Source organism: Paramormyrops kingsleyae, chromosome 10, assembly GCF_048594095.1.
Source record: "Paramormyrops kingsleyae isolate MSU_618 chromosome 10, PKINGS_0.4, whole genome shotgun sequence".
NCBI lineage: Eukaryota > Metazoa > Chordata > Actinopteri > Osteoglossiformes > Mormyridae > Paramormyrops > Paramormyrops kingsleyae.
The window spans coordinates 35,050,530-35,073,355 of record NC_132806.1 but is presented as its reverse complement, the minus strand read 5'-3'; the positions used below and the strand labels follow the sequence as shown (position 1 = coordinate 35,073,355).

The 22,826-nt window shown below is 45.2% G+C and overlaps 2 protein-coding genes across 5 annotated transcripts in view; both read right to left on the bottom strand.

Annotated features, from left to right (window-relative positions):
* Positions 1–824: 824 nt before the first annotated feature.
* hmmr (hyaluronan-mediated motility receptor (RHAMM)) lies at positions 825–9,775 on the bottom strand. 2 transcript variants are annotated; one of them, XM_023821306.2, is made up of 20 exons: positions 9,581–9,775; positions 9,349–9,444; positions 9,136–9,224; positions 8,976–9,053; positions 8,582–8,770; positions 8,341–8,427; positions 8,052–8,163; positions 7,700–7,765; positions 7,388–7,461; positions 7,236–7,309; positions 5,450–5,754; positions 5,139–5,287; positions 4,804–5,018; positions 4,531–4,647; positions 4,309–4,446; positions 2,609–3,061; positions 2,365–2,440; positions 2,083–2,259; positions 1,535–1,685; positions 825–1,388 (listed from the first exon to the last, which is right to left on the bottom strand). In XM_023821306.2, the coding sequence occupies exons 1-20, from the start codon at positions 9,624–9,626 to the stop codon at positions 1,381–1,383; spliced, it is 2,700 nt and encodes an 899-aa protein (XP_023677074.2). In that variant the 5' UTR covers positions 9,627–9,775; the 3' UTR covers positions 825–1,380. The 2 variants fall into 2 exon arrangements, with proteins under 2 accessions (XP_023677074.2, XP_023677075.2); XM_023821307.2 differs by having other exon boundaries at positions 9,151–9,224; positions 9,581–9,774.
* Positions 9,776–10,319: 544 nt separating this feature from the next.
* cyfip2 (cytoplasmic FMR1 interacting protein 2) overlaps positions 10,320–22,826 on the bottom strand; it is a 32,492-nt gene continuing 19,985 nt past the window's right edge. For 2 of the 3 annotated variants that reach the window (XM_072717759.1, XM_072717758.1), the window contains exons 13-29: positions 22,604–22,751; positions 22,355–22,508; positions 22,115–22,271; positions 21,795–21,891; positions 21,532–21,608; positions 21,332–21,440; positions 20,239–20,358; positions 19,554–19,753; positions 19,093–19,180; positions 18,703–18,846; positions 18,488–18,578; positions 18,179–18,309; positions 16,092–16,164; positions 15,182–15,276; positions 13,875–14,113; positions 13,640–13,787; positions 10,320–12,580 (exon numbers count right to left, since the gene is read on the bottom strand). In XM_072717759.1, coding sequence (XP_072573860.1) covers positions 12,413–12,580; positions 13,640–13,787; positions 13,875–14,113; positions 15,182–15,276; positions 16,092–16,164; positions 18,179–18,309; positions 18,488–18,578; positions 18,703–18,846; positions 19,093–19,180; positions 19,554–19,753; positions 20,239–20,358; positions 21,332–21,440; positions 21,532–21,608; positions 21,795–21,891; positions 22,115–22,271; positions 22,355–22,508; positions 22,604–22,751 — 2,239 coding nt within the window. In that variant the 3' untranslated portion in view covers positions 10,320–12,412. Of the gene's footprint in view, positions 12,581–13,639; positions 13,788–13,874; positions 14,114–15,181; positions 15,277–16,091; positions 16,165–16,290; positions 17,568–18,178; positions 18,310–18,487; positions 18,579–18,702; positions 18,847–19,092; positions 19,181–19,553; positions 19,754–20,238; positions 20,359–21,331; positions 21,441–21,531; positions 21,609–21,794; positions 21,892–22,114; positions 22,272–22,354; positions 22,509–22,603; positions 22,752–22,826 lie in introns of those variants that run through there. The other variant, XM_072717760.1, reaches the window with a different exon arrangement.

The following is a 22,826-nucleotide window of genomic DNA, read 5'->3' as shown; positions in this document are numbered from 1 at the left end:
GCTAACCTATTTCTGAAATGGCACTATAATGCCCTCTACTGGATCGTACAAATATAACATGCAGCCACTTCAGATAAGACATTCAACAATGCTGACTTGTGATGAGCTTTGAAACATGTGTGCTGCCCGAAGTGGTAAGATTGTTTTCGTTAGTTTGTTCCTTTTTGCTTACCGTAGTTTTTCAGGTAGCGATGGTTCTAGATGGATTCGAAGACAGGTTGCCGTTTTCTTTCTCTCCGTTTATGTATGTTCTTTTGGGACTAAAAGTTAAGTACAGTGACATTGATTGCATTACTTACCTTAAATACTTACCATCAAGCTGTTAAGTTGTTTGCGATCTGTGAAAAAGGTAATAAACATTGAAGCAGGACTTACAATATTATACAAGCATCCCGCTAGTCGCTAGTTAATTTAACCGCATGTAAGTATTTGTTTATTGTTTGAGCTGTAATATATGCTTATTATGTGTACAGTCTCATAATGCCTCTTTGTAAATATCTTAAACAGCAATATTTGCTTCCCGGATGTTTATTGTTGGAGCGTGTTAGCCATCCGTCAAGCTAAATGCTGCGCACTCACATTAGCAAGGACAGACAGGAAAACATGCACGACATTAAACTCCAGGTAAGGGAATAACTATGAAAAGATTTTAAGCCCTTGCCAAAGTGCTGCATGTTTGCAAGTCTTACTCAAAACATAAGTATCATACATTTTCTGACTATAATGTGAGAAGTCATCCAAGGAGCCGTGAACACATTCAAAAGGAAACGTACCGTTATTGGTGTGATGAATCTGAAGGTACATCAACAAGTGAACAGCTGTGCTTAAAGCAAATTTATTTTAATGTTTTCAGTTGTCTTAAGTCCCCAGAACAAAAACAATGTTTAATACTTAATTTAGACGTTCACAGACAATGTTACAAACACACAAATATTTTACAGAAAATTATGGTTGATATTGAGAATGCAGATTTGACTCTAAATGGTTCAGTGGAGAGACTCAAACTTAAAATCCCAAAATTAATCAAAAGGAGTTGATGTACAGACATGTATCCCTTTACTCTCAGGACACAAAATGTTTACCACAATTAGGCAGAAACAGGGTGAAACATACTAGTAAAAATTCCAATCCCAAATAGTTAATATTCACATCTATGTTTGCAGTCATTTAACAGAAACCATATATACAGTGACATGAATGAACCCTATGAAAAAGCCCATAGACCCAGTAGTTGAGGTCAGTGCTTATCAAAGGTACAGGTCCCCTACACACAAACACCAATCTCCTCAGCTGGCTGCCAGGCGATACGGAAACACACACAGGCACCGCCCCTGCATGATCGCCACGGACTCCAGGGTGTCCAGGAACCCAGTACAGACTTTAATTTTCTGAAAGGGGAGAGAATATGTTGTTAAAAAAGAAAAAACATAAAAAATGACCAGCAAAACACATTAGAAGGCAGAGACTGAAGGGGAGCTGCAGTGCATTTCTCAGATACCTGAGGAACCTCATGACATCTGATGACTGTTCTCACCTTGCCTGAGGATCGAAGGGGGGTGATGGTTCTCTTTGCTCTCATGTTTGAAGGCTTTGCTTGGGTCAAACCTGCGAGGGACCTGACTGGCCTTCAGCTGCTCCACGTCCTTCTTCTGCCGTGTCATTTGAGCCCTGAGCCTTGACACTTCCTGTGTTCGTTTACATGTTACAACTTCGGTTGTCCAAAGGAATTTCATGATGGCCACAAGGGCGCAAAGATGATGCTCATTCCGAAAGTAATCAGCAAGTGCCATCAGATTGAAACACAAAATTCGGTAAATAAGAGCATGTCACTGACTGCCAAGCAATGCCGCAGCACACTATCACTACACATTCTGTCCCTACGCTCTTCAGAATGACTAGAAACACACTGATGTAAAATGCACGCAGTTTGAAGGACACATCTTGGCACGACACAGACTTCAAACCAGCTTGCAAGACAGTTGAGGAAGGAGCTGGCACCTACATGGTAAATCCCGATGAAATTAGCAGTGTCCCAGATTACCATTCTTAAAAAGACGTCCCGGCAAGAATCGGCCACGTCACCTGCTTGAGGGAGATGTTCTCCTCCTTGAGCTTCATCACGTGCTTGATCTTCTGCCGCTGATTCTGGTGCCCCAGGAGACGCGCATAAGCATCTGCCAGCCTGTTCAGCTCCTCCTGCGTGGCCCCGTTCTTGTTTAGTAGGGCATCCCGCTCCTCTGAGAAGCTATCCAGTTGTTCCTGCAGTCAAACGCACGTTAAGTGGGACTATCACCACCTACCGAACCATTACATTATACTAGAACACAGGGAACCCCTGAGCTTTCAGAATGATGCCTTGCCTACCTGGAAAGGTTTAACTTTGGCGTAGAGCTCTTCGTAGCGCTCTCGCCAGATGCCCGACTCTGTGGAGTCTGCAGCGCTGAGAGATAAGCGACAGTGATGTAACATTATAACTTTAGAGCAGCTATGCTGTCTTTAAAGTACTTGGTTACACATCACAGACACCTAACACAGAATCAGGAGGCGGTGCTGTCGAATCGTAAAGCAGACAGACCACCATGTTCTCTCCACCTCGCACCACGCTCACCCCTTCTGGAGCTCAGGCTCGTTCAGCCCCTCATAGTTGATCCTTTCCTCCATCTGCTTCTCAAAATCACACCTCTCCTGCTCCATCTGCTTCTCCAACTCCAGTCTCTCACTTTCCATTTCCTTTTGAATGGCTCTCTTCTCATCCTCCATCTGCTTCTTCAGGTCCACTTTTTCCTGCTCTGTCTGTCTTTGAAGATCCTGCTTCTCCTGCTGCAGCTCTTCCAGTTGGGTCTGTAGCTCCTTGATTTCTGCAAGACGCGTCTCCAGTGACTCCTTCAAAGACTCCTTCTCTGACTGCTCCTGCTCCAGCAGTCCCTGGAGCTCCTGGCTTTCTTTCTTCTCCTGGTCCACCTGACACTGGAGCTGGACCACCACTGAGGTGTGACTTTCTGCTGTGCTCCGAAGCTCTGCATCCCTCTCAGCCAACCTTGTCTGCACATCCAGCAATGCCCTGCAATACAAATAGTCACAGTATGCATATTTAAATAAATAAATAAAAGAAAAAAGACAAATGTCACACTGCAAATCCACATCCAAAGCCGGCTATCGGTACGAGCCCAGACTTCGCAAAGCATGATGGACCATCACTGACACATTCTGGTTCGGAGGTCTCTGATACAAAAGTCGACTGCAGGCTGTCAATGACCAAACACATTAGAAAGATGACCCACAGCATTACAGCATTCAGCTTTAATTTACCCCTCCTGCCTGCTGATTTGAGAGACCACACGGGTTTAATGAGCACTACAAGCTATCATTAACAAGCCAAACAGTCTGATTAACATCAGGCCAGTATTTTCCTGCTAGCTATTGTCCTCAGATCAGTACATCAGCCAGTTAATTTTGGGTCCATACTAGCTCAGAGTTCCAGAAAATTCTGGAAGACTGCATCCATGTTACAGTGTGGAACATTTTTCCAAAAATAAAGTGAAACAGGATTACGGCTATTAATGCTCAATATTAATAATTGCATAACCTATCGATCTATTTCATGATTAAATTGGGCAATATTTTTGGACATTTTTTATATGGTCAGTTTAGGCACTCCATTAAGTGAGTCTTAAGGAAGTATAATCAGGTTTTTGCACTGTAGGAAGAAATCAGGGGATCCGGTGTAAACACACACAAACAAAATTATATATGGCTGCCAACATACAGGCTGTCCCCAAGTTAAGAACGTCTGACTTGAAGACAACTTGTACTTACGATGCGACTGCCATATCATATAAAAAATTTGGGTTAATTACAATCATGCATGATGAACACGCAGTAACGGTACCATATGCAGCGACTTCATTACTACTGTATCATCATGTACTTGTTATTTTTTGGGAACAGCTCTTGCTCGTAAGCTGGGACTGCCTGTACTTCCTTTGCTCTTCAGACCCTCATTTTGCCATGTCCAGTCTTCCTTTCACCATATTACCGAGTAAAGGAGGCAGATTTTTATTCATGCTTAAAAATAGAAAAAAAAAGTAGTGACAGCTTGAACCAGATCATCAGAAATGGAAGTTAGTTTTGCCAAAACATGTGCTGTGTTAATCTGCAGTGTTTTAAACAATCCAAAAACTCAGGACTCCCAAACTAAAGGGGATGGATTTACTCAATGAAATTAAATCTGCCTCCAGTCAGTTTACAGGTTCATGCTTCACATCATCTCCGCTCAGCCTTTCACAGCAGCATCACGCGTTAGCCCACCTGGCATGATCATCTGTAGCTTTGCCTAGGGAAAGCTGGCTGTCCTGCAGCTGCTGTTTCACCTCCTTCACCTCCTCCTCCAGCTCCTGGCATCGAGCCTTTACGAGGGGCATCGAGCCAGCCAACGACTTCTTGGTGCTGCCAATCATCACAAGTCAATAATTAAACTGCTTCCTGTGAAACAAAATTATTGAGGAATCGTAGGCCTGTCATCCCCAGTACCTCTCAAGCTCAGTGGCCATCTCTCCAGTCCTCTTCCAGGACAGGCTGTGTCCCTCTTGCAGTTCTCTCATTTCCAAGTGGTGGCGCTCTTCTAGTTCTGCCCTTTCCAAATGCTTTCTATTAAAGGCATTTCTCTGTCAGCTCAACACAACCTGGCTCTTGCCATCCCACATTCACCCATAACACTTAAGAACAATAAAACCCTAAACCAAGCTTCAGTTTATATGAATCTTTCTATACAAATCTCCCTCCAGGGTCTCCCCAGTCACTGACCTCTCCACCTCAGCCTGTACCGTCTTCAGCTCCATCTGCAGCTCCCGGTTCACTTGCTCCAGGTGCTGCATGGCCTCCTCGCTGCGCTGCTCCTGCGCCTCCAGCTGAGACACCTCCTCCAGGACCTCCTCAAGCTCCGACTCCAGCTGGCAGCGCTCCGCCTCCGTCTTCGCCTGCAGACGCTCCACCAAGTCCGACAGCGAGCTTGCCCGTGACTGAGGCAGGGGGACAGGGGCGGTCACCACGACATGCTCACTACCAAATGCAGCCATCCAGAGCACACCAATCAATCTAAAATGAGGTCAGACGGGTATTGACATTAGAAAAGGGCTCACCTTTTCTTCGTCCAGAAGCTCAGCCAGGACTCTGTGGGCCTGCTGAAGCTGCCAGTATGACTCTTGGTCTGCCTTTGTCTTGTCCTGCAGAGATGTGATCTCTGCTTTCAGTTCTTCCACTCTCCTCAGCCCTTCCTCTTGCGTTTTACCTGTGCGGCAAAGCAACCGTTACCTCAGACACTAAAATGACAGAATCACCGTTGTGCTTCCTCAAATTTAAGCGATCCAGATATTAAAATCAACCAGACCTTCAAGTAAAACCTAAAATTCTGAAGGCAGCTTAAACAGGAGGAAAGAACATGCCTCAGTACCTCTCTCCTCCTCCAGATGCAGGCACCTTTCTCCAAGGAGGGCGACCCGCTGGTCCAGTTCCTCCTCGGTTCTCCTCAGGATGTCCCTGAGCCTGGCCAGCTCCTGCTCTTGATGGCTCACGGCATTTCGGGAATCTCGCAGCTCCTGAGTCCGCTGCTCCAGCTGCCTCTCCCCCTCTCCACACATACTCCTGGAGTCTTGCAGCGCCCTGTCACGTCTCTCCAGCTCCCGCTCCTTCTCCCCAAGTGCATTCTGGGATTCTGACAGCTCTTCAGTGCACTGCTTTAGCTGGTGCTCAAGATCTCTGCAGAAAATTCAACATGGGCTTTGAATCACAAACTAAAGCTATTTTGCTAGATTAATGCCAGAACAAGTCACCGCTCCAGCCGCATGCTCTAAAAGGGTTGTACCAAGTCTCACAAAAAGTGATAGGTGTGTTTGAGCCATAACATGCTATAAAGCAGAGTGTCACCTCACATTCCCTTTAAGAGCCAGGAGACCTGCGGCAGTGGAGTACGCTGCAGGACAGATTTACATTCCTGAATGCGGGAGCTCAAATGTTTGTTATTTTATCAGAATATTATTTACGTACATGAGTGAACAGATAGGTCATTAAAATTCACAGAATAAAAGAAAAATAGGTTACTACGCCTATTTTTAGTTTTTACACAGCCAGCCTATGCTGGAACTTCCAGAAGAATGTTACCATTTTGAAAGCTAGCAGAGACAGCATGTAAAACGCTGGAGGACGCAAGTATTTAGCAGTTTGTCATTGTGAGTGACCACAATGGGAACCACTTGCCTTTTGTGACAAATGCACCAAATTGCTGTCAAACTACAGTCATGCTAAATGTATTTTTCCTTTGCAGGTGGGAAGACCAGGCTTTTCTTGGTCAACTGCACAGTTGCTTATGGCTGCCCCAAAATAATGCGCCGACGATGCACCTGACTCCTCATTTTAGGATTGAACATGCTGACTGGCCCCTGTGCATTTACTATTTAGGGAAAGTGATTAGCTGTCATTGTTGACACACCACAGCACACAACAACGAAATGTGTCCTCTGCAGTGAACCCATATGTGACATAGCAGGGGGCAGCTAATTCAGCGCCCGGGGAGCAGTGCTTGGGGGTGGTACCCTGCTCAGGGTACCTCAGTGGTGCCTTGCTGGTCGGGGATTCAAACCTGCAATCTTTCAATTACAAGTGTGCTTCCCTACCCATTAAGATACCACTGCCACGTGGGCGCATGGCAGAGATGCGTGACGACAGCGCCGGGCTCGCATGGCAGAGATGCGTGACGACAGCGCCGGGCTCGCATGGCAGAGATGCGTGACGACAGCGCCGGGCTCGCATGGCAGAGATGCGTGACGACAGCGCCGGGCTCGCATGGCAGAGATGCGTGACGACAGCGCCGGGCTCGCATGGCAGAGATGCGTGACGACAGCGCCGGGCTCGCATGGCAGAGATGCGTGACGACAGCGCCGGGCTCGCATGGCAGAGATGCGTGACGACAGCGCCGGGCTCGCATGGCAGAGATGCGTGACGACAGCGCCGGGCTCGCATGGCAGAGATGCGTGACGACAGCGCCGGGCTCGCATGGCAGAGATGCGTGACGACAGCGCCGGGCTCGCATGGCAGAGATGCGTGACGACAGCGCCGGGCTCGCATGGCAGAGATGCGTGACGACAGCGCCGGGCTCGCATGGCAGAGATGTATGCATCACACCTGGTGTCGCTTTGCACTGGATGCTAAATAGGACCCTAGACGTGCAGCAAGACCCTTACCTTAATTTTACCATAGACTCAGACATTTTACTGTCCACCTCAGATGAGCTCTCTTGAAGCTTCAAACGCAGACACTAAAGATATACAAGAAACCAGCTCAGGCACACTTGAAGGCTTACAGGTCTAAACAAGTTCATCTAAGTTAATGGTACCTGGATCTCCTCGTTGGCCGTATCCAGGTACCCCTGCAGCACTTCGATGTCATTCCTCAGCTCGTGGATAACAGCTTAAAAGAGCAGGAGTATGACTGTAAATTGACAAGTTATTCATGAAGAGAAAACCAGAACAGGACAATGTGGGATATGGTCTTACATCCAGAAGGATGTAACTTCAAATCCTGCAACCAGCAGAATAATCATATAATTTTGAGAAAGGGCCTTAATCCTGACTGATCCAGGGCTGCTTGGTTTCAACTAAACATCGCTTTGGACAAATGTGTGTTAAATGCAAGTGTAACATCTTACCATTCAGCTTATCATTCTCAGTGGTCAGTTCCTCGTTCTGAGCTTTATGGTCTTGGTAGAGCTGGTCTTGGGTGGGAGAAAAAAAAAAAACTATTAAACAGGGGGCCGTGTATGGCTCCACAGGTTAGGGTGCTGTGCCTGTGATCGGAGTGTTGCTGCTTCAAATCCTGCGTTTGGCAGAGTGATGTCATAGCCGGGCACCTTCCAATGGCTGTTGGGGCTGGCTGGCCGGCCCTGCTTTCTCAACTGCATGTCGCTTTGAATTAAAGCATCAACATTTCCACAGCTCTCAAATGGAAGCCCCCTCCTCAAATTGTATGTGACGCTCCTGTAACACAGCGGTTTCACTCACCCAGGTCCCCGTCCCTGTCCTTCACAGCCGCCAGAGTCACACGCGAGGTCTCAAGCTCCTTCTCCAGCAGCTTCACCTGACCTTCTAAGCTGATCTGCAGGTAGCTCAGCTCCTGCAGCCAGATGAAAAGTGAAGTTGGCTTGTCTGGAGTATACTCATGTATTAAAACCCATTAAAAGCAGGTTATTTAAAATCAAAAGCAGTCATTTAAATTCAAGAACTGTGTAGAGTTATGCAGAATGATCTAATCACCATCTTCACCTAGACGGAACCAGGTTCACACCCTTACCTTGTCTTTCACATCCAACTTATTTTTTGCTTCAATTAACTCCAGGGACAGAGAGTTAATCCTCTTTTTGGCAGTATCTGCAGAAACCTTTTGAGGAAAGGGCACCCCATTAAAACCGATCTGATGAAACCACAGATGAAAATGACTAAAGAAAGGATCTTTAACTGTGATTAAGCTCAAACAATCCAGCAACATCAATGACAGAAGTATTTCAGATGAGTCCGAGGGGCAGTGCAGGTACCTTGGCCTTTAAGAACTCATTGGCTTTCTTGAGCTCTCCCATCTGTCTCTCCAGAGATGCCACATTGGAAGAGAGGCCAGTTTTTTCCCTCACAGCAGCCAGTAACTTAGCCTCCATCTTCCTTGTCTCCTCCTCCAGGGTTTGCAGCACACGGTCCTGCTCCCCACGCTGCTGGACCAAGAAGCGGATCTACAGCACAGCGGTTCCGTCATTAAAGGGTACTCGCATGAGTATTCATCAACACCACCAGTTATTCATATTCGCTTTTGTGTGTGGGGGGGGGGGGGGAACTCTTTCACCAATTGAAATGCTAATCCAAGCACTGAAAATAACCAAAAGTTATTATAACTATCCACAGTTAGCACTTAGGTACAGATATGGTATAACAAAGCACCTCTCTCTCCAATAACTTCTGCTGTCTAATATGTGCCGACACATTGCTCTTCTCCTTCCTTTGGTTGAGTCCTTCAGCCTGGAAGGCAACACAAATGAGCGCCATTAAATTCAATCCCCCTTTCCACTATTAAAATCTCAAAGGAGCCGCACTAACGTACAAACTGAACACTAACCAGCCCGTCAGCGGACATGGTCCGCCTCATGGGAGACATCAAGACGTCTTTTGCTGGAGACCCCAGGTCGGCAGCTGAAAATAAAACATTTTTTATATACAAAATACATTTGAATATGTACAAATACAGAATGACAGTAGGTGTGCCCCATTTCCAGGACCAACCCATCTCGCGGTGCCGGGCGGCGTATCAACGCACCCTTGGCCGCCCTGAAGCGCTCCGCTTTGCGGAAGGAGACGGCGCCCTTCACTTCGCCGGTTTTCACCTCGTAGGATCCCGGCGGCGGGGCGCATCCTGCAAAAGTGACAGCTCGATAGCAGCGTCCACGGCCGACCGTAAGCCGGTCAGCACCGACGGCCGCGTCGCTGCGGCATTGCGAACACGTATTTACCTTAAAATAAAGCTGAAATGAGCAGCGAGTGACACTTACCGATGTGCTCATTAAATCTCTTTATTGGAGCTCTCGAAAAAGACATTGTAATTTAGGAGAAGCTTTTACGTCCTGAGTGACAACGTCCAAAGGCTCGCTAGCCCGCTGGTTAATGCTAAAGAAGATATTAAACGACCAACATCCAGAAGAATATGGCCCCGCTGCAAATTTTAAACTAACGTCATAACCAATGAGTGAAACTTCCGACAGACCAATCAAAACACGGACCAATGAGCGGCATGCATTTCGGGAATTGACGCCTTCGTTTGAAAGGCTTCGTAACTCGATCCACCAATCAGCAAGAAGAACGTAAAAGGGCAACATTTGAAAATCTGAAGTCATAGTACTCCGTTTAAAATCCAAAATATTTACGATTCACTCCCGAATAATTAATTATTTTTTTAAATAGCGCGTTGTTTAACTCTCGAAAAATCACCTGTATGAATTGTTGACACTGTGGCTTACACTTTCGGGTGTGTGTGTGTGTTTTCTTTGATCAATACGTGTGTAGTTAGTATGGTCTCCTTATGTTGCGCGGGTTTGCTTCCACAATCAAAATACATTAGATCAGTTGAATTTGTGTCTGAATAACCTCCGGGTGACCCTGTGCTGGGGTACAAAGAGTTATTGAAAACAGAAGGTAAGACAGAACGCCAGGGCCCTGGATTTCCTCTGATGTAATGAGTTAAGTTCTGAAGATACCAAGGGTATTTGAAATAGTAATTAAAAATAACCCTCAAAAAGTCGTAATTATTATTTTTTATTTAAAATACAATATTTAAACTCCCTCACTGGATCAGTTGTTATTTTTTCAACTCCAGAACATTATGACTTGTGTACAATATCATGAACAAAACCATATGTCACAAACAGTGTCAGGACAACAACAGATTGCACCTGTCATGCTAAGTTCTTCAAAGTTATTATTATATATTTTTATTTGTATCACTTTCTGCTTCTTTAAGTAACAATAGCGCTTTTTAGGAACAGAAGTATACTCATTTTAATAAATAATCTAAGGAATGATGAAAAAAAAAACTTTGGAAAAATCACTGTAAAAACAGTACATATTTCTAATGACCACTAACAAAATAGGTAAAATTAGGAGGAAAAAATAATAATTTCACAACAGCTGCCATGCATTTAATTTCAATTCCTGTCAGCTTGTTGAAGCATAGTTTCTTTGGAACATTATATTAAAAATATCCATGTGTTTTGGTAACACCGCCAAAATAAACAATAAATGCTTAATACTGATATACCTTTTAATAAAAAAAAAAAAGTAAAACAAGTTATCTGCATAATACTCTGTGAAATGGACAGAATGGTAGCACTAATCACTCTTTAGTTTAATTAAGTTATATCTAATGTGCTCAGCTGCTAACACCAGATATTTCTGTGTATTTTATTACTGATATGCGAGTTACATTTTTATCTGTCGGGAAACTCTCTCGGAAATGAGAGGCTTAACATTGACAATATTTTGTCACTGTAAAAACATATAAAAACTGTTTACGAGCAAAGTTAAGGGCTTGTCTAGAAAAGGATGACAGTTCTTGCACAAATCAGAAAATAGGCCACAGTGGACGTACAGTAAATAAACTATATTGAGAAAGAAATACTTTGATGCCTCAGCTCTTGGGAATATTCCTGTGAAATTTACAACAACAATTACAATCACAAGAAATCCAAAAAAGTGGAATAATTTAAAGCGGCAGACCGAAAATAGAATTTCAGTTATTCCTTTCTATCATTTCATATTTAGATATTTTAAATCAGATTTAATGTATTTTTTATAAAAGAAATCTCTATTGTAAATACAGTAAATATAAATAACATCTATTTTCTTTTCTGTAAGCATACATATTGATTACTGGATTTATTATATATGTACCAGTTGCTTTCATTAAATAAAATATTACATTTATGTCCCAGTTGTGTCATTCCAAAGAAAATGCATGTTGCTTCTATTGGTGGAAGAACAAAAACAAGTAGAACTTGAAGTTTAAAGCGAGGGGGGAGGCTGGTCAGAGAGAGAAATCAGGGGGTGTAACAGCTGGAGTGGCGAGAGAGGAGTGGGGGGGGGGATCCTTATATAATCACTGGATAACGTAAATAATTCAATATATAATTTTTGTATATAATCTTTAGTTTTATAACCTCAAATGTTATTTCAGGTCTCTGATAAAGGACATCATCTGAATTATTCAAGTACAACATTCTGTTGAGCTGAAAGTTTCTTTGCACAAAAGGGTCTAAATGAAAGAGAGAACACTGGTTCGGGGTGGTGACAGCACCTCACACTGGGAGAAGTTTCCTTTCTTAATGTCCCACATATGTTCTGTAAAACCATAAAGAAAACACTTTTCATATTTACAAAAAAAGTCATTTTAAACAAGCCAACACAGAAGGACAAATGTAATCCAGTGTCTGCAACATTACCAAAAAATATATTAAGCAACCAAATCAATCCATATATTTTAAAATTAGCTGTCTTACTCTTATATAATCTAATCTGTTTTTTTTTGTTTTTTTTGAAAATTCCATTAATCAGCTCATGGGGTTTTTCAGCTCATGTTTGGTTTTATATGCAAAGGTGTAAACCATTTTTACGCATTTTTTGCATGGTCACAAAACGGACCATTCCCCCATTCCCTGAAGAACACAAGACTGGACTTCTCACTTAAGGACAGGGATGCAAGCCTGCATCAACCCCTCCAAAACAGAAAGGCGCCAAAACCTCTGAAACTGGGCAGACAGAATGTTCTGATCCAGTGTAGGTACAGTGTAGGTGATGGGCGGGGAAGCTCGGGACTGGGAAGGGGGTGGGGCTTAACAGGTGGTAGCCAGGGATTGGTGTATAGGGGGCTGGAAGCAGCGGACATGCTCCACTGTCGAACTGTCCGTCTCAACAGCCTTCATGTACTTGTTGAGGATGGCAAAAATCTCGTTGTTCAGAATCTGGTACTTTCTGATGCGGTCTGCCATCTTCTTCAGGGGCTGGAGACAGAGAAAGAGAGAAAAGCCATGTTTGCTACTCCTTTTGTTAAAGTTTCAAGAAAAACACATTAAATGAAGGATAAACAAAGACAGTCAGGCTTAAAAAAGGGCAAGATGACTGGCACAGCACAGACCTAGATGTTACACTTATTAAACCATGAGAAACTTACACAGCTTTCATCTGTTTATCCTGAACCGGACTGAGAAACAACGTACGCAAAATCACATTGATACATCCCATAAACTATCAATTATTGCTATATCGGGTTACACTGGTAAAATTCCCCCAGAACTATAGAGCTGATTCTGTCCTCATTACATGTTTTCTAGATTCATGAAATATATATAGTAGACAGCCCTGATGTTCTGTCCCCTTCCTGGGTCCTGTGGACTCCCCATGGATACTGTGCTGTCCACAGATATCCAGCCAGGCAACCTGCTGTTTCCAAATTAACCTTAGCCTATGACTGCGTGTATGTGTGTGTGTACCCTTCCTGTGCTCCCCGTCCGGGGGGTTCCCCTGACTAGTTTTCTGGAATGACAGAGACTGCCTCCATACTCCTTTTGACTCCTTCTTCTAAGTGGTAATGTAAAATCGCTGGACAAATGGATTTGTAAGCACTACACATAGAGATAACAGACAAATAAAATTATCCACAATATTTGAACAGTCTTGTTCCAGTTCTGTTTCTAGCTCCCAAATCTTACCCAATAGCATCAGACTTTTCCACACACTTATGCTTCACTCAGATGACCAGCTTAAAACTGGTCACATAGCAAGATCACCTACATCATATCAGTCCAAATTCCAGTACTCAGGCAGACTGAGACTCCACTGACTACCCAATGGCACAGATGGTCCAGGATTAGTCTGCGAGTGAGTGCGAGACTGTTTGGATGATTTGCAAATTAACTATTCTGTCTGATTTTTCAATACCTATATGGGGTCAGTAGGTGGAGCAGTGGTTAAGGATCTGAACTTGGAATCAAAAAGCTGCTGTTTTCTGTGCCACAAGGCTATCAGCCTTGGAAGGTTAGGTGGAGGCTGACTGCACCCACCACGTTCTTGATGATCTCGTCCTTGCCGTCCTGCCTCTGCACCTTCAGCAGGTGGTAGCAGAAGTCAAAGAGGTCAAAGCGCCGCTGCTGTCCAAGCAGCACCACGATGGAGCAGCCGGCCCAGTTCAGCCCGTCCCCAAAACACTGCCTGTGGGGACACAAAACGTGGCCGTGTGACGGACAAGGGCAGCAGGGAGCTCCCAGAAAGGAGGTGCGTGTGCGGCAGGACACCTACTCCGCCGTGAACTCGTTGGTGCCCACGGGGATGCAGTAGACGAACTGCATGGCGCTCCAGAGGCGGTGGAACTCAAGGCACTCGTCCACATGCATGACGCCGTTGGTGGGGGGGGGGCCGCGCCACACGGCGTCCTGTAGGTAGCTGCGCACGCGGGTCAGGATCACCTCGAACATGGAGAGGCCGCAGCAGAGGCGCTCTTTGGTGAGCAGGTCCCCCTCGCGGGCGATGGCGATTTGCTGGGGGAGAGGCAGCAACAGCAATATTAATAATAATAATAACGATAATAATAATGCCCTGTGACCGTGACCAGAACAAGAGGCGAGAAGACTGATAGTTGGATAACAACAACAGCAACAAAACAACAACAATAATATGAATTTTTATTATTATAACAATAACAACACAATAATAACAACATAGTAATAATAACGTGTCAATAATTCTGTGGACATAAAAAACTGCGAGGCTCCACGCTAATTTCAGGGCACGAAAGGTAAAGCAGCTGACTTTTTGGTTTCTCAGCAAACGAGAAAAACATCAGAAATGCGTATGTGATCTCAAAGTGGATCCATAGAGACAAGCCACAAATAACCACAGCGGATTTATGGAATACCAGCAGCTCCCGACCGCACCATCCCCCGCCTCGTGTGACATTACCAGACAAAACAAGTTTCACGGAGAGGATGTTGGGTTTATGACAGGAAGAAGACTTTCTGCTTTTCAGGAAGATCAGCTGAAAGTGATACATTATTAGGGAAGTGTGCCAAGACATGTGACGGGGGGGCATCAGCCACAAATCTCTGCAATTATTTGGTCCTTTTGTTGTTAACTGCCAAGCTGAAATAGTGCAGAGGACAACAAGGACACCAAATTACCCAGCATCCTCCATCTTAAAGCCATTACCCTGAGAACCTCACAGGATGCCTGGAGTCAGCCCAGCCCCAGGCAGTGCATGGCACATGGCTCAGGACACCCCCACACCCCCGACAACACGCTCACACGCTACAGGGAACCTGGAGAGGAACAGGCAACACATGTAAACCCCACAGATGCACTGTGGGGGTGGGATGCACACCCACCACCCTAGAGGGGTGAGGCAGCACTGCAGGCAACCCATAACCCCCCAGGAAACGCAAACAGTCACAAGGGTCCGTTGTGCAAGTGCAGTGGGGGGGGCCCTTAGCATAAAACAAGGGGTATTGGGGGGGCAAACACACTACTAGTTCAGGGTCTTTGATGAGGGCTTGATTCCTGTGTAAGAATTAACAACGTGAGCACACTAATGAAGGCAGAGAGAGACTCACCTGCGGGGTTCCCAGCCTCTCGATCAGAGGTACCAAATGAAGGGGGGCGTATTTTGCCTCCAGCCTCTTCATCCTCACCTCCAGACGCTCCCCCTCTGCGCAGAGACGAGAAGAGTTCAGGATTTATCGATGCTGGCGAGCCAGAGAAATGAGTCGCAGACACAGAAGCCACTAGGGATGTAAAGATTCTCTCCAAATCCATGGTTTGTTTCTGACCTCTAGTTTCCAGCAACAGCTCAACTCGTACCTCGTTTTTTTTGGGGGGGAGTGGGGGGTCGGGGTTTTGTTTACGTTTCGTGCGCCGCTGAGATCAGTGTCAGGATGTCTTCAGATATGCGCTTGAAGTGCTGCAGCTGAAGAATTTTCTTGAAAAATGCCAAGTTGTGTGTGTTTTGTCTACAACACAACACCAATCATATACTCCACTGGATAGCTACATGCCCCCACCTGAATGTGCCCGGGGGGTCCGGAACCTCACGGTTATTATCCATCTTGAACTGCGACACGACATTGTGAATGCTTGTATTGCGGTGTTGGTCTGTTGCTGAATCGTTACACAATTAACAGCCACAATCAGCAGAGAGCGAAACCAGGGTCTTCCAGGACACAACCAAGGGTGTCGACTTTGGTATGGATGGTGGGGACATGTTCCTACCCATACTGTGGAAGTACTGTGTGTGTTTGGGGGGGCGGCGGAGGGTTCAGGGCTGAATCTATGCCCTTGATCAAAACATCATGCAGGAGTTCTGTCACAATAAAAAATAATGTATACAAAGGATACTTACTTATTCTACACTCTGTAATTCATGTAACAATATACAAATGGCCAGCCACTGGTCATCTACCCACCAGATAGATTCACCCCAGTTTACTCCCAGCAAAAGTGCTGAAATACGAAGGACAGCGTTACCTTTAATGTAGACCCTGGGCAGGATGTTCTGAAAGGGTGCGGCGTGCAGTAAGTCACACACTTCTTCCTGGGACTGGTTCAGACCACAAGGGGAGAGTATAAGGTGACAGCAGGGATGACCTCTGTGAGAGGTCACTCTCACACACATCCACGGTGCCAGGATGTAACTGGACCCGTCTGTAGAGCCCTGCCACTTCATGTTACTCCCAATTCATATTCACTTCTGGCCATGCAAACATTCTGCTTGAATCTGGGTTATAAAATATGGAATTTAAAGCCTTAGTCACTTCTCTGAACACACAGATCCAGCTTTTAGTATTACTTTCCCATATAAATTATTGAAATGATATTGAATTGAATAGAGAATTGAATAATGCTTTTTAAAAGTGGACAAAACATGTATATTTTTAACCCCCAAATATTGGAGGTGAAAAGTTACAAAGGGCTTCCAGCAGATACCAGTTACACACACACACACACAGACACACACACACGCACACACACACATGTAGTGTAGTAGGGTAAACATATCCTTATGGGGACCGCTCATTCATTTCAATGGGAAAAATGCTAACGCTAACTATGACAACCTTAACCCCTACCCTGCCCTAACCATAACCATAAGTAACCAAACAAAATACAAGAGTTTTTGCATTTTTAGTTTTTTCATAGCAGTCATCGATTTTTCTAAAATAGAAATACAGATATTTATCACGTTATGGGGACATTATGTCCCCATAAGGATAGGTAAACCCACTCACACACACAGACACACACACGCTATACAGTACATAGCTGTATTCCACTGACTCCCAGCTTACTGTCAGTGATGGTTTCTAACCCTAAACCCCAAAATGTCAGAACCGATAAAAAATTATAAATATCTTTGTTCTTCTAGATGAAGCCAAACCACGTTGTGAAGGGAGGCATTGGGTCTTTATTATCTTGGAGCAACGGTCCTCCCAGGAAGATAGTCAGAGCTCAGCACATGCACGGATGATGGAGGCTCACCATGCAAACAAATGGCCAAACACACCCACACACAAATATCTGCATATCACTACAAGCAGGGAAAGGGCGTTTTGCATAAATAAATGAAAAGATCACAAAAGGACAAAACATGTCAGCAAAACGCTACAGCACACTGATGCTAAGTCAGCATAGCATAGTCCTTAGTGCCATGGAAACGAAGAACATCCATTTTCCATGTCCGATGGCATGTCATCATATTGCCTTCTTCATTTAAATGCTATGAGATCAGATAAAAATTCCATTACTGAAGCAAACACTTGTGGATCATGCTCAGTATGGCTACCAACTCAACATTTTTGTCAAGAAGCCAAAGACTTTCCTTGTTTCCATGGCAGCCCTTAAAGACAGCTGTGAAAAAATGATCCAGGAACCAGCAACTGAAATTAGTTCAAGGCGATCATGTTTTGCTCCTGTTTCTACAGAAATGTCCTATTCTCTTACCACCTGTAGCAGTTGGCAGCATGTAATGAGAAAGAGGTCATGTTTCAGGGCAAACCTTGGTAACTTTACACTCTGATTCTCACACACAAACGATGACGCAACACCTCCAATTCTCCTCCAAGCTTGTGTCAGTCATCTCACAAGTGAAAACTGACAATATGATAATAACAGATGGGACTCTGTGTGAATACATTATCATATATTACCTCTAAATATGCCCGACTATGCAGATAACATTATTAGTATCATGTCATCTATGATATAGAGAGATCAAACGTTGACTTAATGGGTGAGGAATTAATATAATTTAAGTAGCATGATCAGACTGGTGGGGCATGAAACAGTGAAAGGAGAAAAATAGAGAGCATGACTTAGGAAGGAAGACGCCACCTATAGGCAGAAGCTGCCATGGGAACTGGATATGAGGAGAACTGGGACATGAGACCCAGGCGAGGGGCCAGATCTTGCCAAAGGCAATCAGAGGAGATCTTGACTGAGGATCATGGCAGACAGAGGGGAGGGGAGTTCGGTAAAGATGGCCTCTGTAGGCAGGGTTCTGTGCACGGAGATGAACGGAACAATGAAGGAGGGGTAAAGTCAGGCAGATGTCTCACCAGAGCTTGCTCAATCAGCAGACAGAACAGGATGGCATTCCCAACCTCCCTGAGGCTCTGGAACACGTCCGTCTTCAGCTCGGCGTACTCGATGATGTCCTTCAGCTGGTGGTGGAAGAACTCCAGGATGCCTGTGTAGATATGTCACAAGGTAAGCTTTGATCACACCTGGCATGCTCACAAAAGAGGCCAACTTCTCATCAGCCGTGACCTACGTCCCTTCCCACTCAGTCTGACTGGGTAAAGTCAATCTCCAGCATGCCAAAAGGAAACACAGACAGATGGAGGAAATGTGGCAAACAGCCTTACCAGGAGAGCCGTACTCATGGCGAGGAAGCCGGCAGATCTTGGGCATGACCTCAATCAAAGTTTTCACGTACTGCAGAATGGTGCCCTGCAGCTGGGAGATGAGGAAAGAAGGTTTTAACAGAGAGAGAGACATGCAAGGTTTTCCTATATAACACCAGTCAGGTATCAGCATTCATGCACTGGAAGGCAGAGATGCAACATGCAAAAGCACATACCAGGCTCTTCACAATCTTCAACAGTTCCTCCATTACCACGGCGATGCCCTGGTAACCAAGGAGGCGGCAGATGGTCTTGAAGTGAGGAGGGCCAACAAAGTTCCTGTAGGAGCTGTAGATGTGGGTGTAAGCGATGTTCAGTGGCTGTGAAAAGGAAACACAAGAGCCATCAGTTCCTGGCAAGTCAGTCAACAGATTCATGCATTATGGAGTAAGTACACATTTTGTACCTAAAGGGAAGAGAAATATTAATTCTTCTGGAATATTGAGCCATGGAAACTTTATGTTAACGTGCTATTTATAATGAAACGTGTGGATGGATGAGTGTGCGGTGACAGAAGCATTTTGACTACCTATCACAGGCCTAACATTTTCATAAGGCCTACGCACCTTGGACCCGTACAGATAGTACGGCTGGACGTTGGCTGGTTTGTCCCTCTGTGGCTCTTGGGTGAAGGGAATGGCTGTCCGAACAAATCTGGGACAGAATTTGAAATATGCGAATATGTGAAGGACTAGCATTCTATGAAGGGAATATCCCAACCTAATCTGACTCCAGACCACCTCTTACTCTCACATTTTACGTTCACATTTTTATTTATTTAGCAGATGCAAAAAATCCAAAACAACATACAACTGAGAAAGCAGGATCAACTAGTCTCTGAAGCAAGTAGTGTTAAGGGCACTGCTCAAGCCCAACACCGAAATAACTGTGCCGACCATGAGGTTTGAACCAGCAACCCTCCGATCATAGGTAGAGTCACACACAGCCTGTTCTCTCACAAGGATAAGTGGTTAGAAGATGGATGGATCATTGCTAGATTAGGTAACACACACACTGATGGACACACCTATTGGTAGAGCCATTGTAGCAGTAGTTGGGCAGGAAGTCAAAGTTGAGTTCCCAAAAGACGTGAAGTGTTATCCGGCCATAGGGAGCAGAGACGTTGTGATTGGCCTCACGAAACATAGCGTCAAAACTGTCCAGGGTCATGTGTTTGGACAGGAGCCGATGTGTCAATCGGTTCACCTCTATCAACCACTCCAGCTCCTGTGAAGGTGGGAGAGAGTGGAAGATAAAGACAGGAGGGAACAAAACCTGCTATCAAGAAGCAACAGTGCATTTACACTTCTGACAGACTGCATCTTATGGAAGTCCCATTGACGTTTCACCTTGCCTAAAACCTGCAACCACTTTAGACCATCTTTAAAAGACACATGACATTCACGAAAGTACAGTACGTCTTCATCTTATATTTACAAAATGTAAAAGTAGTTAAGTTGCTTAACTATGGCTTTTGTGTATCGGAATAAAACTGCACATGGAGTAGGACATTTCAGGTCCAGAAGCTACAAATCCAGACCAAGATTTTGTTTCTACCAACCAGTTTTATACCCTGTGACTGTGACTCAATATGCTCAACTGGTTGGTATAAACAAAATCTTGGTCTGGATTTGTAGCTTCTGGACCTGAAATGCTCAACACTGTGCACACGTCATTACATTTGGGTGGTCACATGACCACGGTTCCCTCACCACTATAGAGGTTAGGTCCTCGCTTTCGAAGCGGCTGATGGCCTGCTCCAGTGACTTGTACATAGCAGCCGAGATCCTCTGAGTAATGAGGCGGTTCAGGTCAATGGAGCGGCCCAGAAGCTGGGGGAGAAGCACAGCGACCCGGATCAGAACCACGATATGGAAATGGGAAGGAAAGCGAAGTAGGCTGTATCTGCAATAGGCTGTATCAGCAATAGGCTGTATCAGCAATAGGCTGTATCTGCAATAGGCTGTATCTGCAATAGGCTGTATCAGCAATAGGCTGTATCTGCAATAGGCTGTATCTGCAATAGGCTGTATCAGCAATAGACTGTATTTGCATTAGGCGGTATCTGCAATAGGCTGTATCTGCAATAGGCTGTATCTGCATTAGGCTGAATCTGCAATAGGCTGTATCTGCATTAGGCTGTATCAGCAATAGGCTGTATCTGTAATAGACTGTATCTGCAATAGACTGTATCTGCATTAGGCTGAATCTGCAATAGGCTGTATCTGCAATAGGCTGTATCAGCAATAGACTGTATCTGCATTAGGCTGAATCTGCAATAGGCTGTATCTGCATTAGGCTGAATCTGCAATAGGCTGTATCTGCAACAGGCTGTATCTGCAATTGGCTGTATCTGCAATAGGCTGTATCTGCAATAGGCTGTATCTGCAACAGGCTGTATCTGCAATAGACTGTATCTGCAATAGGCTGTATCTGCAATAGGCTGAATCTGCAATAGGCTGTATCTGCAATAGGCTGTATCTGCAATAGACTGTATCTGCAACAGGCTGTATCTGCAACAGGCTGTATCTGCAATAGGCTGTATCTGCAACAGGCTGTATCTGCAACAGGCTGTATCTGCAACAGGCTGTATCTGCAATAGGATGTATCAGCAATAGGCTGTATCTGCAATAGGCTGTATCTGCAATAGGCTGTATCTGCAATAGACTGTATCTGCAACAGGCTGTATCTGCAATAGACTGTATCTGCAATAGACTGTATCTGCAACAGGCTGTATCTGCAATAGGACGTGAGGTGATATATTTATCACTGGTATCTCTCCGCCAGCATTGTGAAAGCGCTCACCTGCACATGCCTCTGCTTGAGCAGCGTCTCGTAGCGGTTGGAGGGCGGGTACGGAATAATCACGCCGTAGTTCTTGCACTCTGCTCGGAAACGTTTATCCAGTAGAACACTGAGGAGGACAAGCAGATACCACTGACACCAGAGCCATCCAGGTGGTTTCCCTTGATAGTCGTCATGAGTCACTCGGGCCGGCACCTTACCTTCCGGCCATTGCTTTGTAGTAGGCAAAAATTTGATCTGCTAGCTTGTACACAAATTGGTCAAAACACAGATTCACCTGTAACGAAAGAGAGATAATTAGGGCAATATAGTCTAGCAAATCCCAATAACGACACAATGGTGGAGATGATTAGTAGTGTTTCATATTAGGGTTAAGCACCAGCACATCACCAATGACCTAAAACTCATACATTATGTGTCATTGAGGAGAACAACCAAGTTCAATCTAAGTATCAACACTTACCTCAGCTTCAATTTCATCATACAGAAACTGTTTCTTGAACTTTGTCAGAGCGTAGTAACCGCTGTCATTGTACAGATCCAGCGGGTACAGTACATACCTGGAGAACATGACCAGCTCCATGTAAAATTGCAGCTCAGTTCTACTTTTATTTATTTAGCAGATACTTTTATCTAAAGTAATGAGACCATTCAAGGCCTTGTTCAAGGGCTCGATGATGACATCACAGCCAACAGACACAGCGTCCTCACCCACTGAGCAACACGCTGCGGCACAGGACAGAATAGGTCTACATTATTACTTGCAAAGACTAAGGTTCTTACTCCATCATGGAAGGCTCCTTGGTCTCCAGGATGTGGTCTGTGAGAATCCAGGGCATGGACATCTCGATGGGGAACTGGATCCTACGGCCCATGGTCAGCTCCAGGAAGAACTCACGGAACCAGAGCTGGGAGAGATCACAGCACTGCTGTAGGGTCTCTGCCGGGACAGACACAGAGGGGGTCACTACCGTCTAAGGTCACTTATGGTAGGAAAGTCCCCATGTCATCCTCCTGCCGTACCACTGAAGTTGAGCAGGTGGGTGAAGAAGAAAGACTGCTTGTGGAAGTCCTCGATGGCCATGACTATGGGGCCGTCCAGGCTGCTGCGGAGCGTTTTCTTGGAGCCACTCTTGTCTGCGATCAGGGACTCCAGCATAGTCCGCACCATGTACAGCTGCACGGCACACGGGCGAGAGAGGCACATGTCACACATGGGCACCAGAAAACCACGTCACTTTCCCAGAAATGACCCAGGCCCCATCCCCTGACCTGGGTGCTGGAGGGTCCCACAGCTCGCCGGGGCACTTTGATGTCAAAGCCCCCCTTGGGGTCCTTCTCCCCTCGTAGACAGGGGTCGTTGGGCGGCTCCCTTGCCCCCTCCCAGTCACATATGGTCTTCCGAATTGCTTGGAGGACACTAGGACAGAGGTATGAGAAGGTATGTGTATAATGCTAACACTGGAAAACTAAGGAACAGCACATACAGAATTTC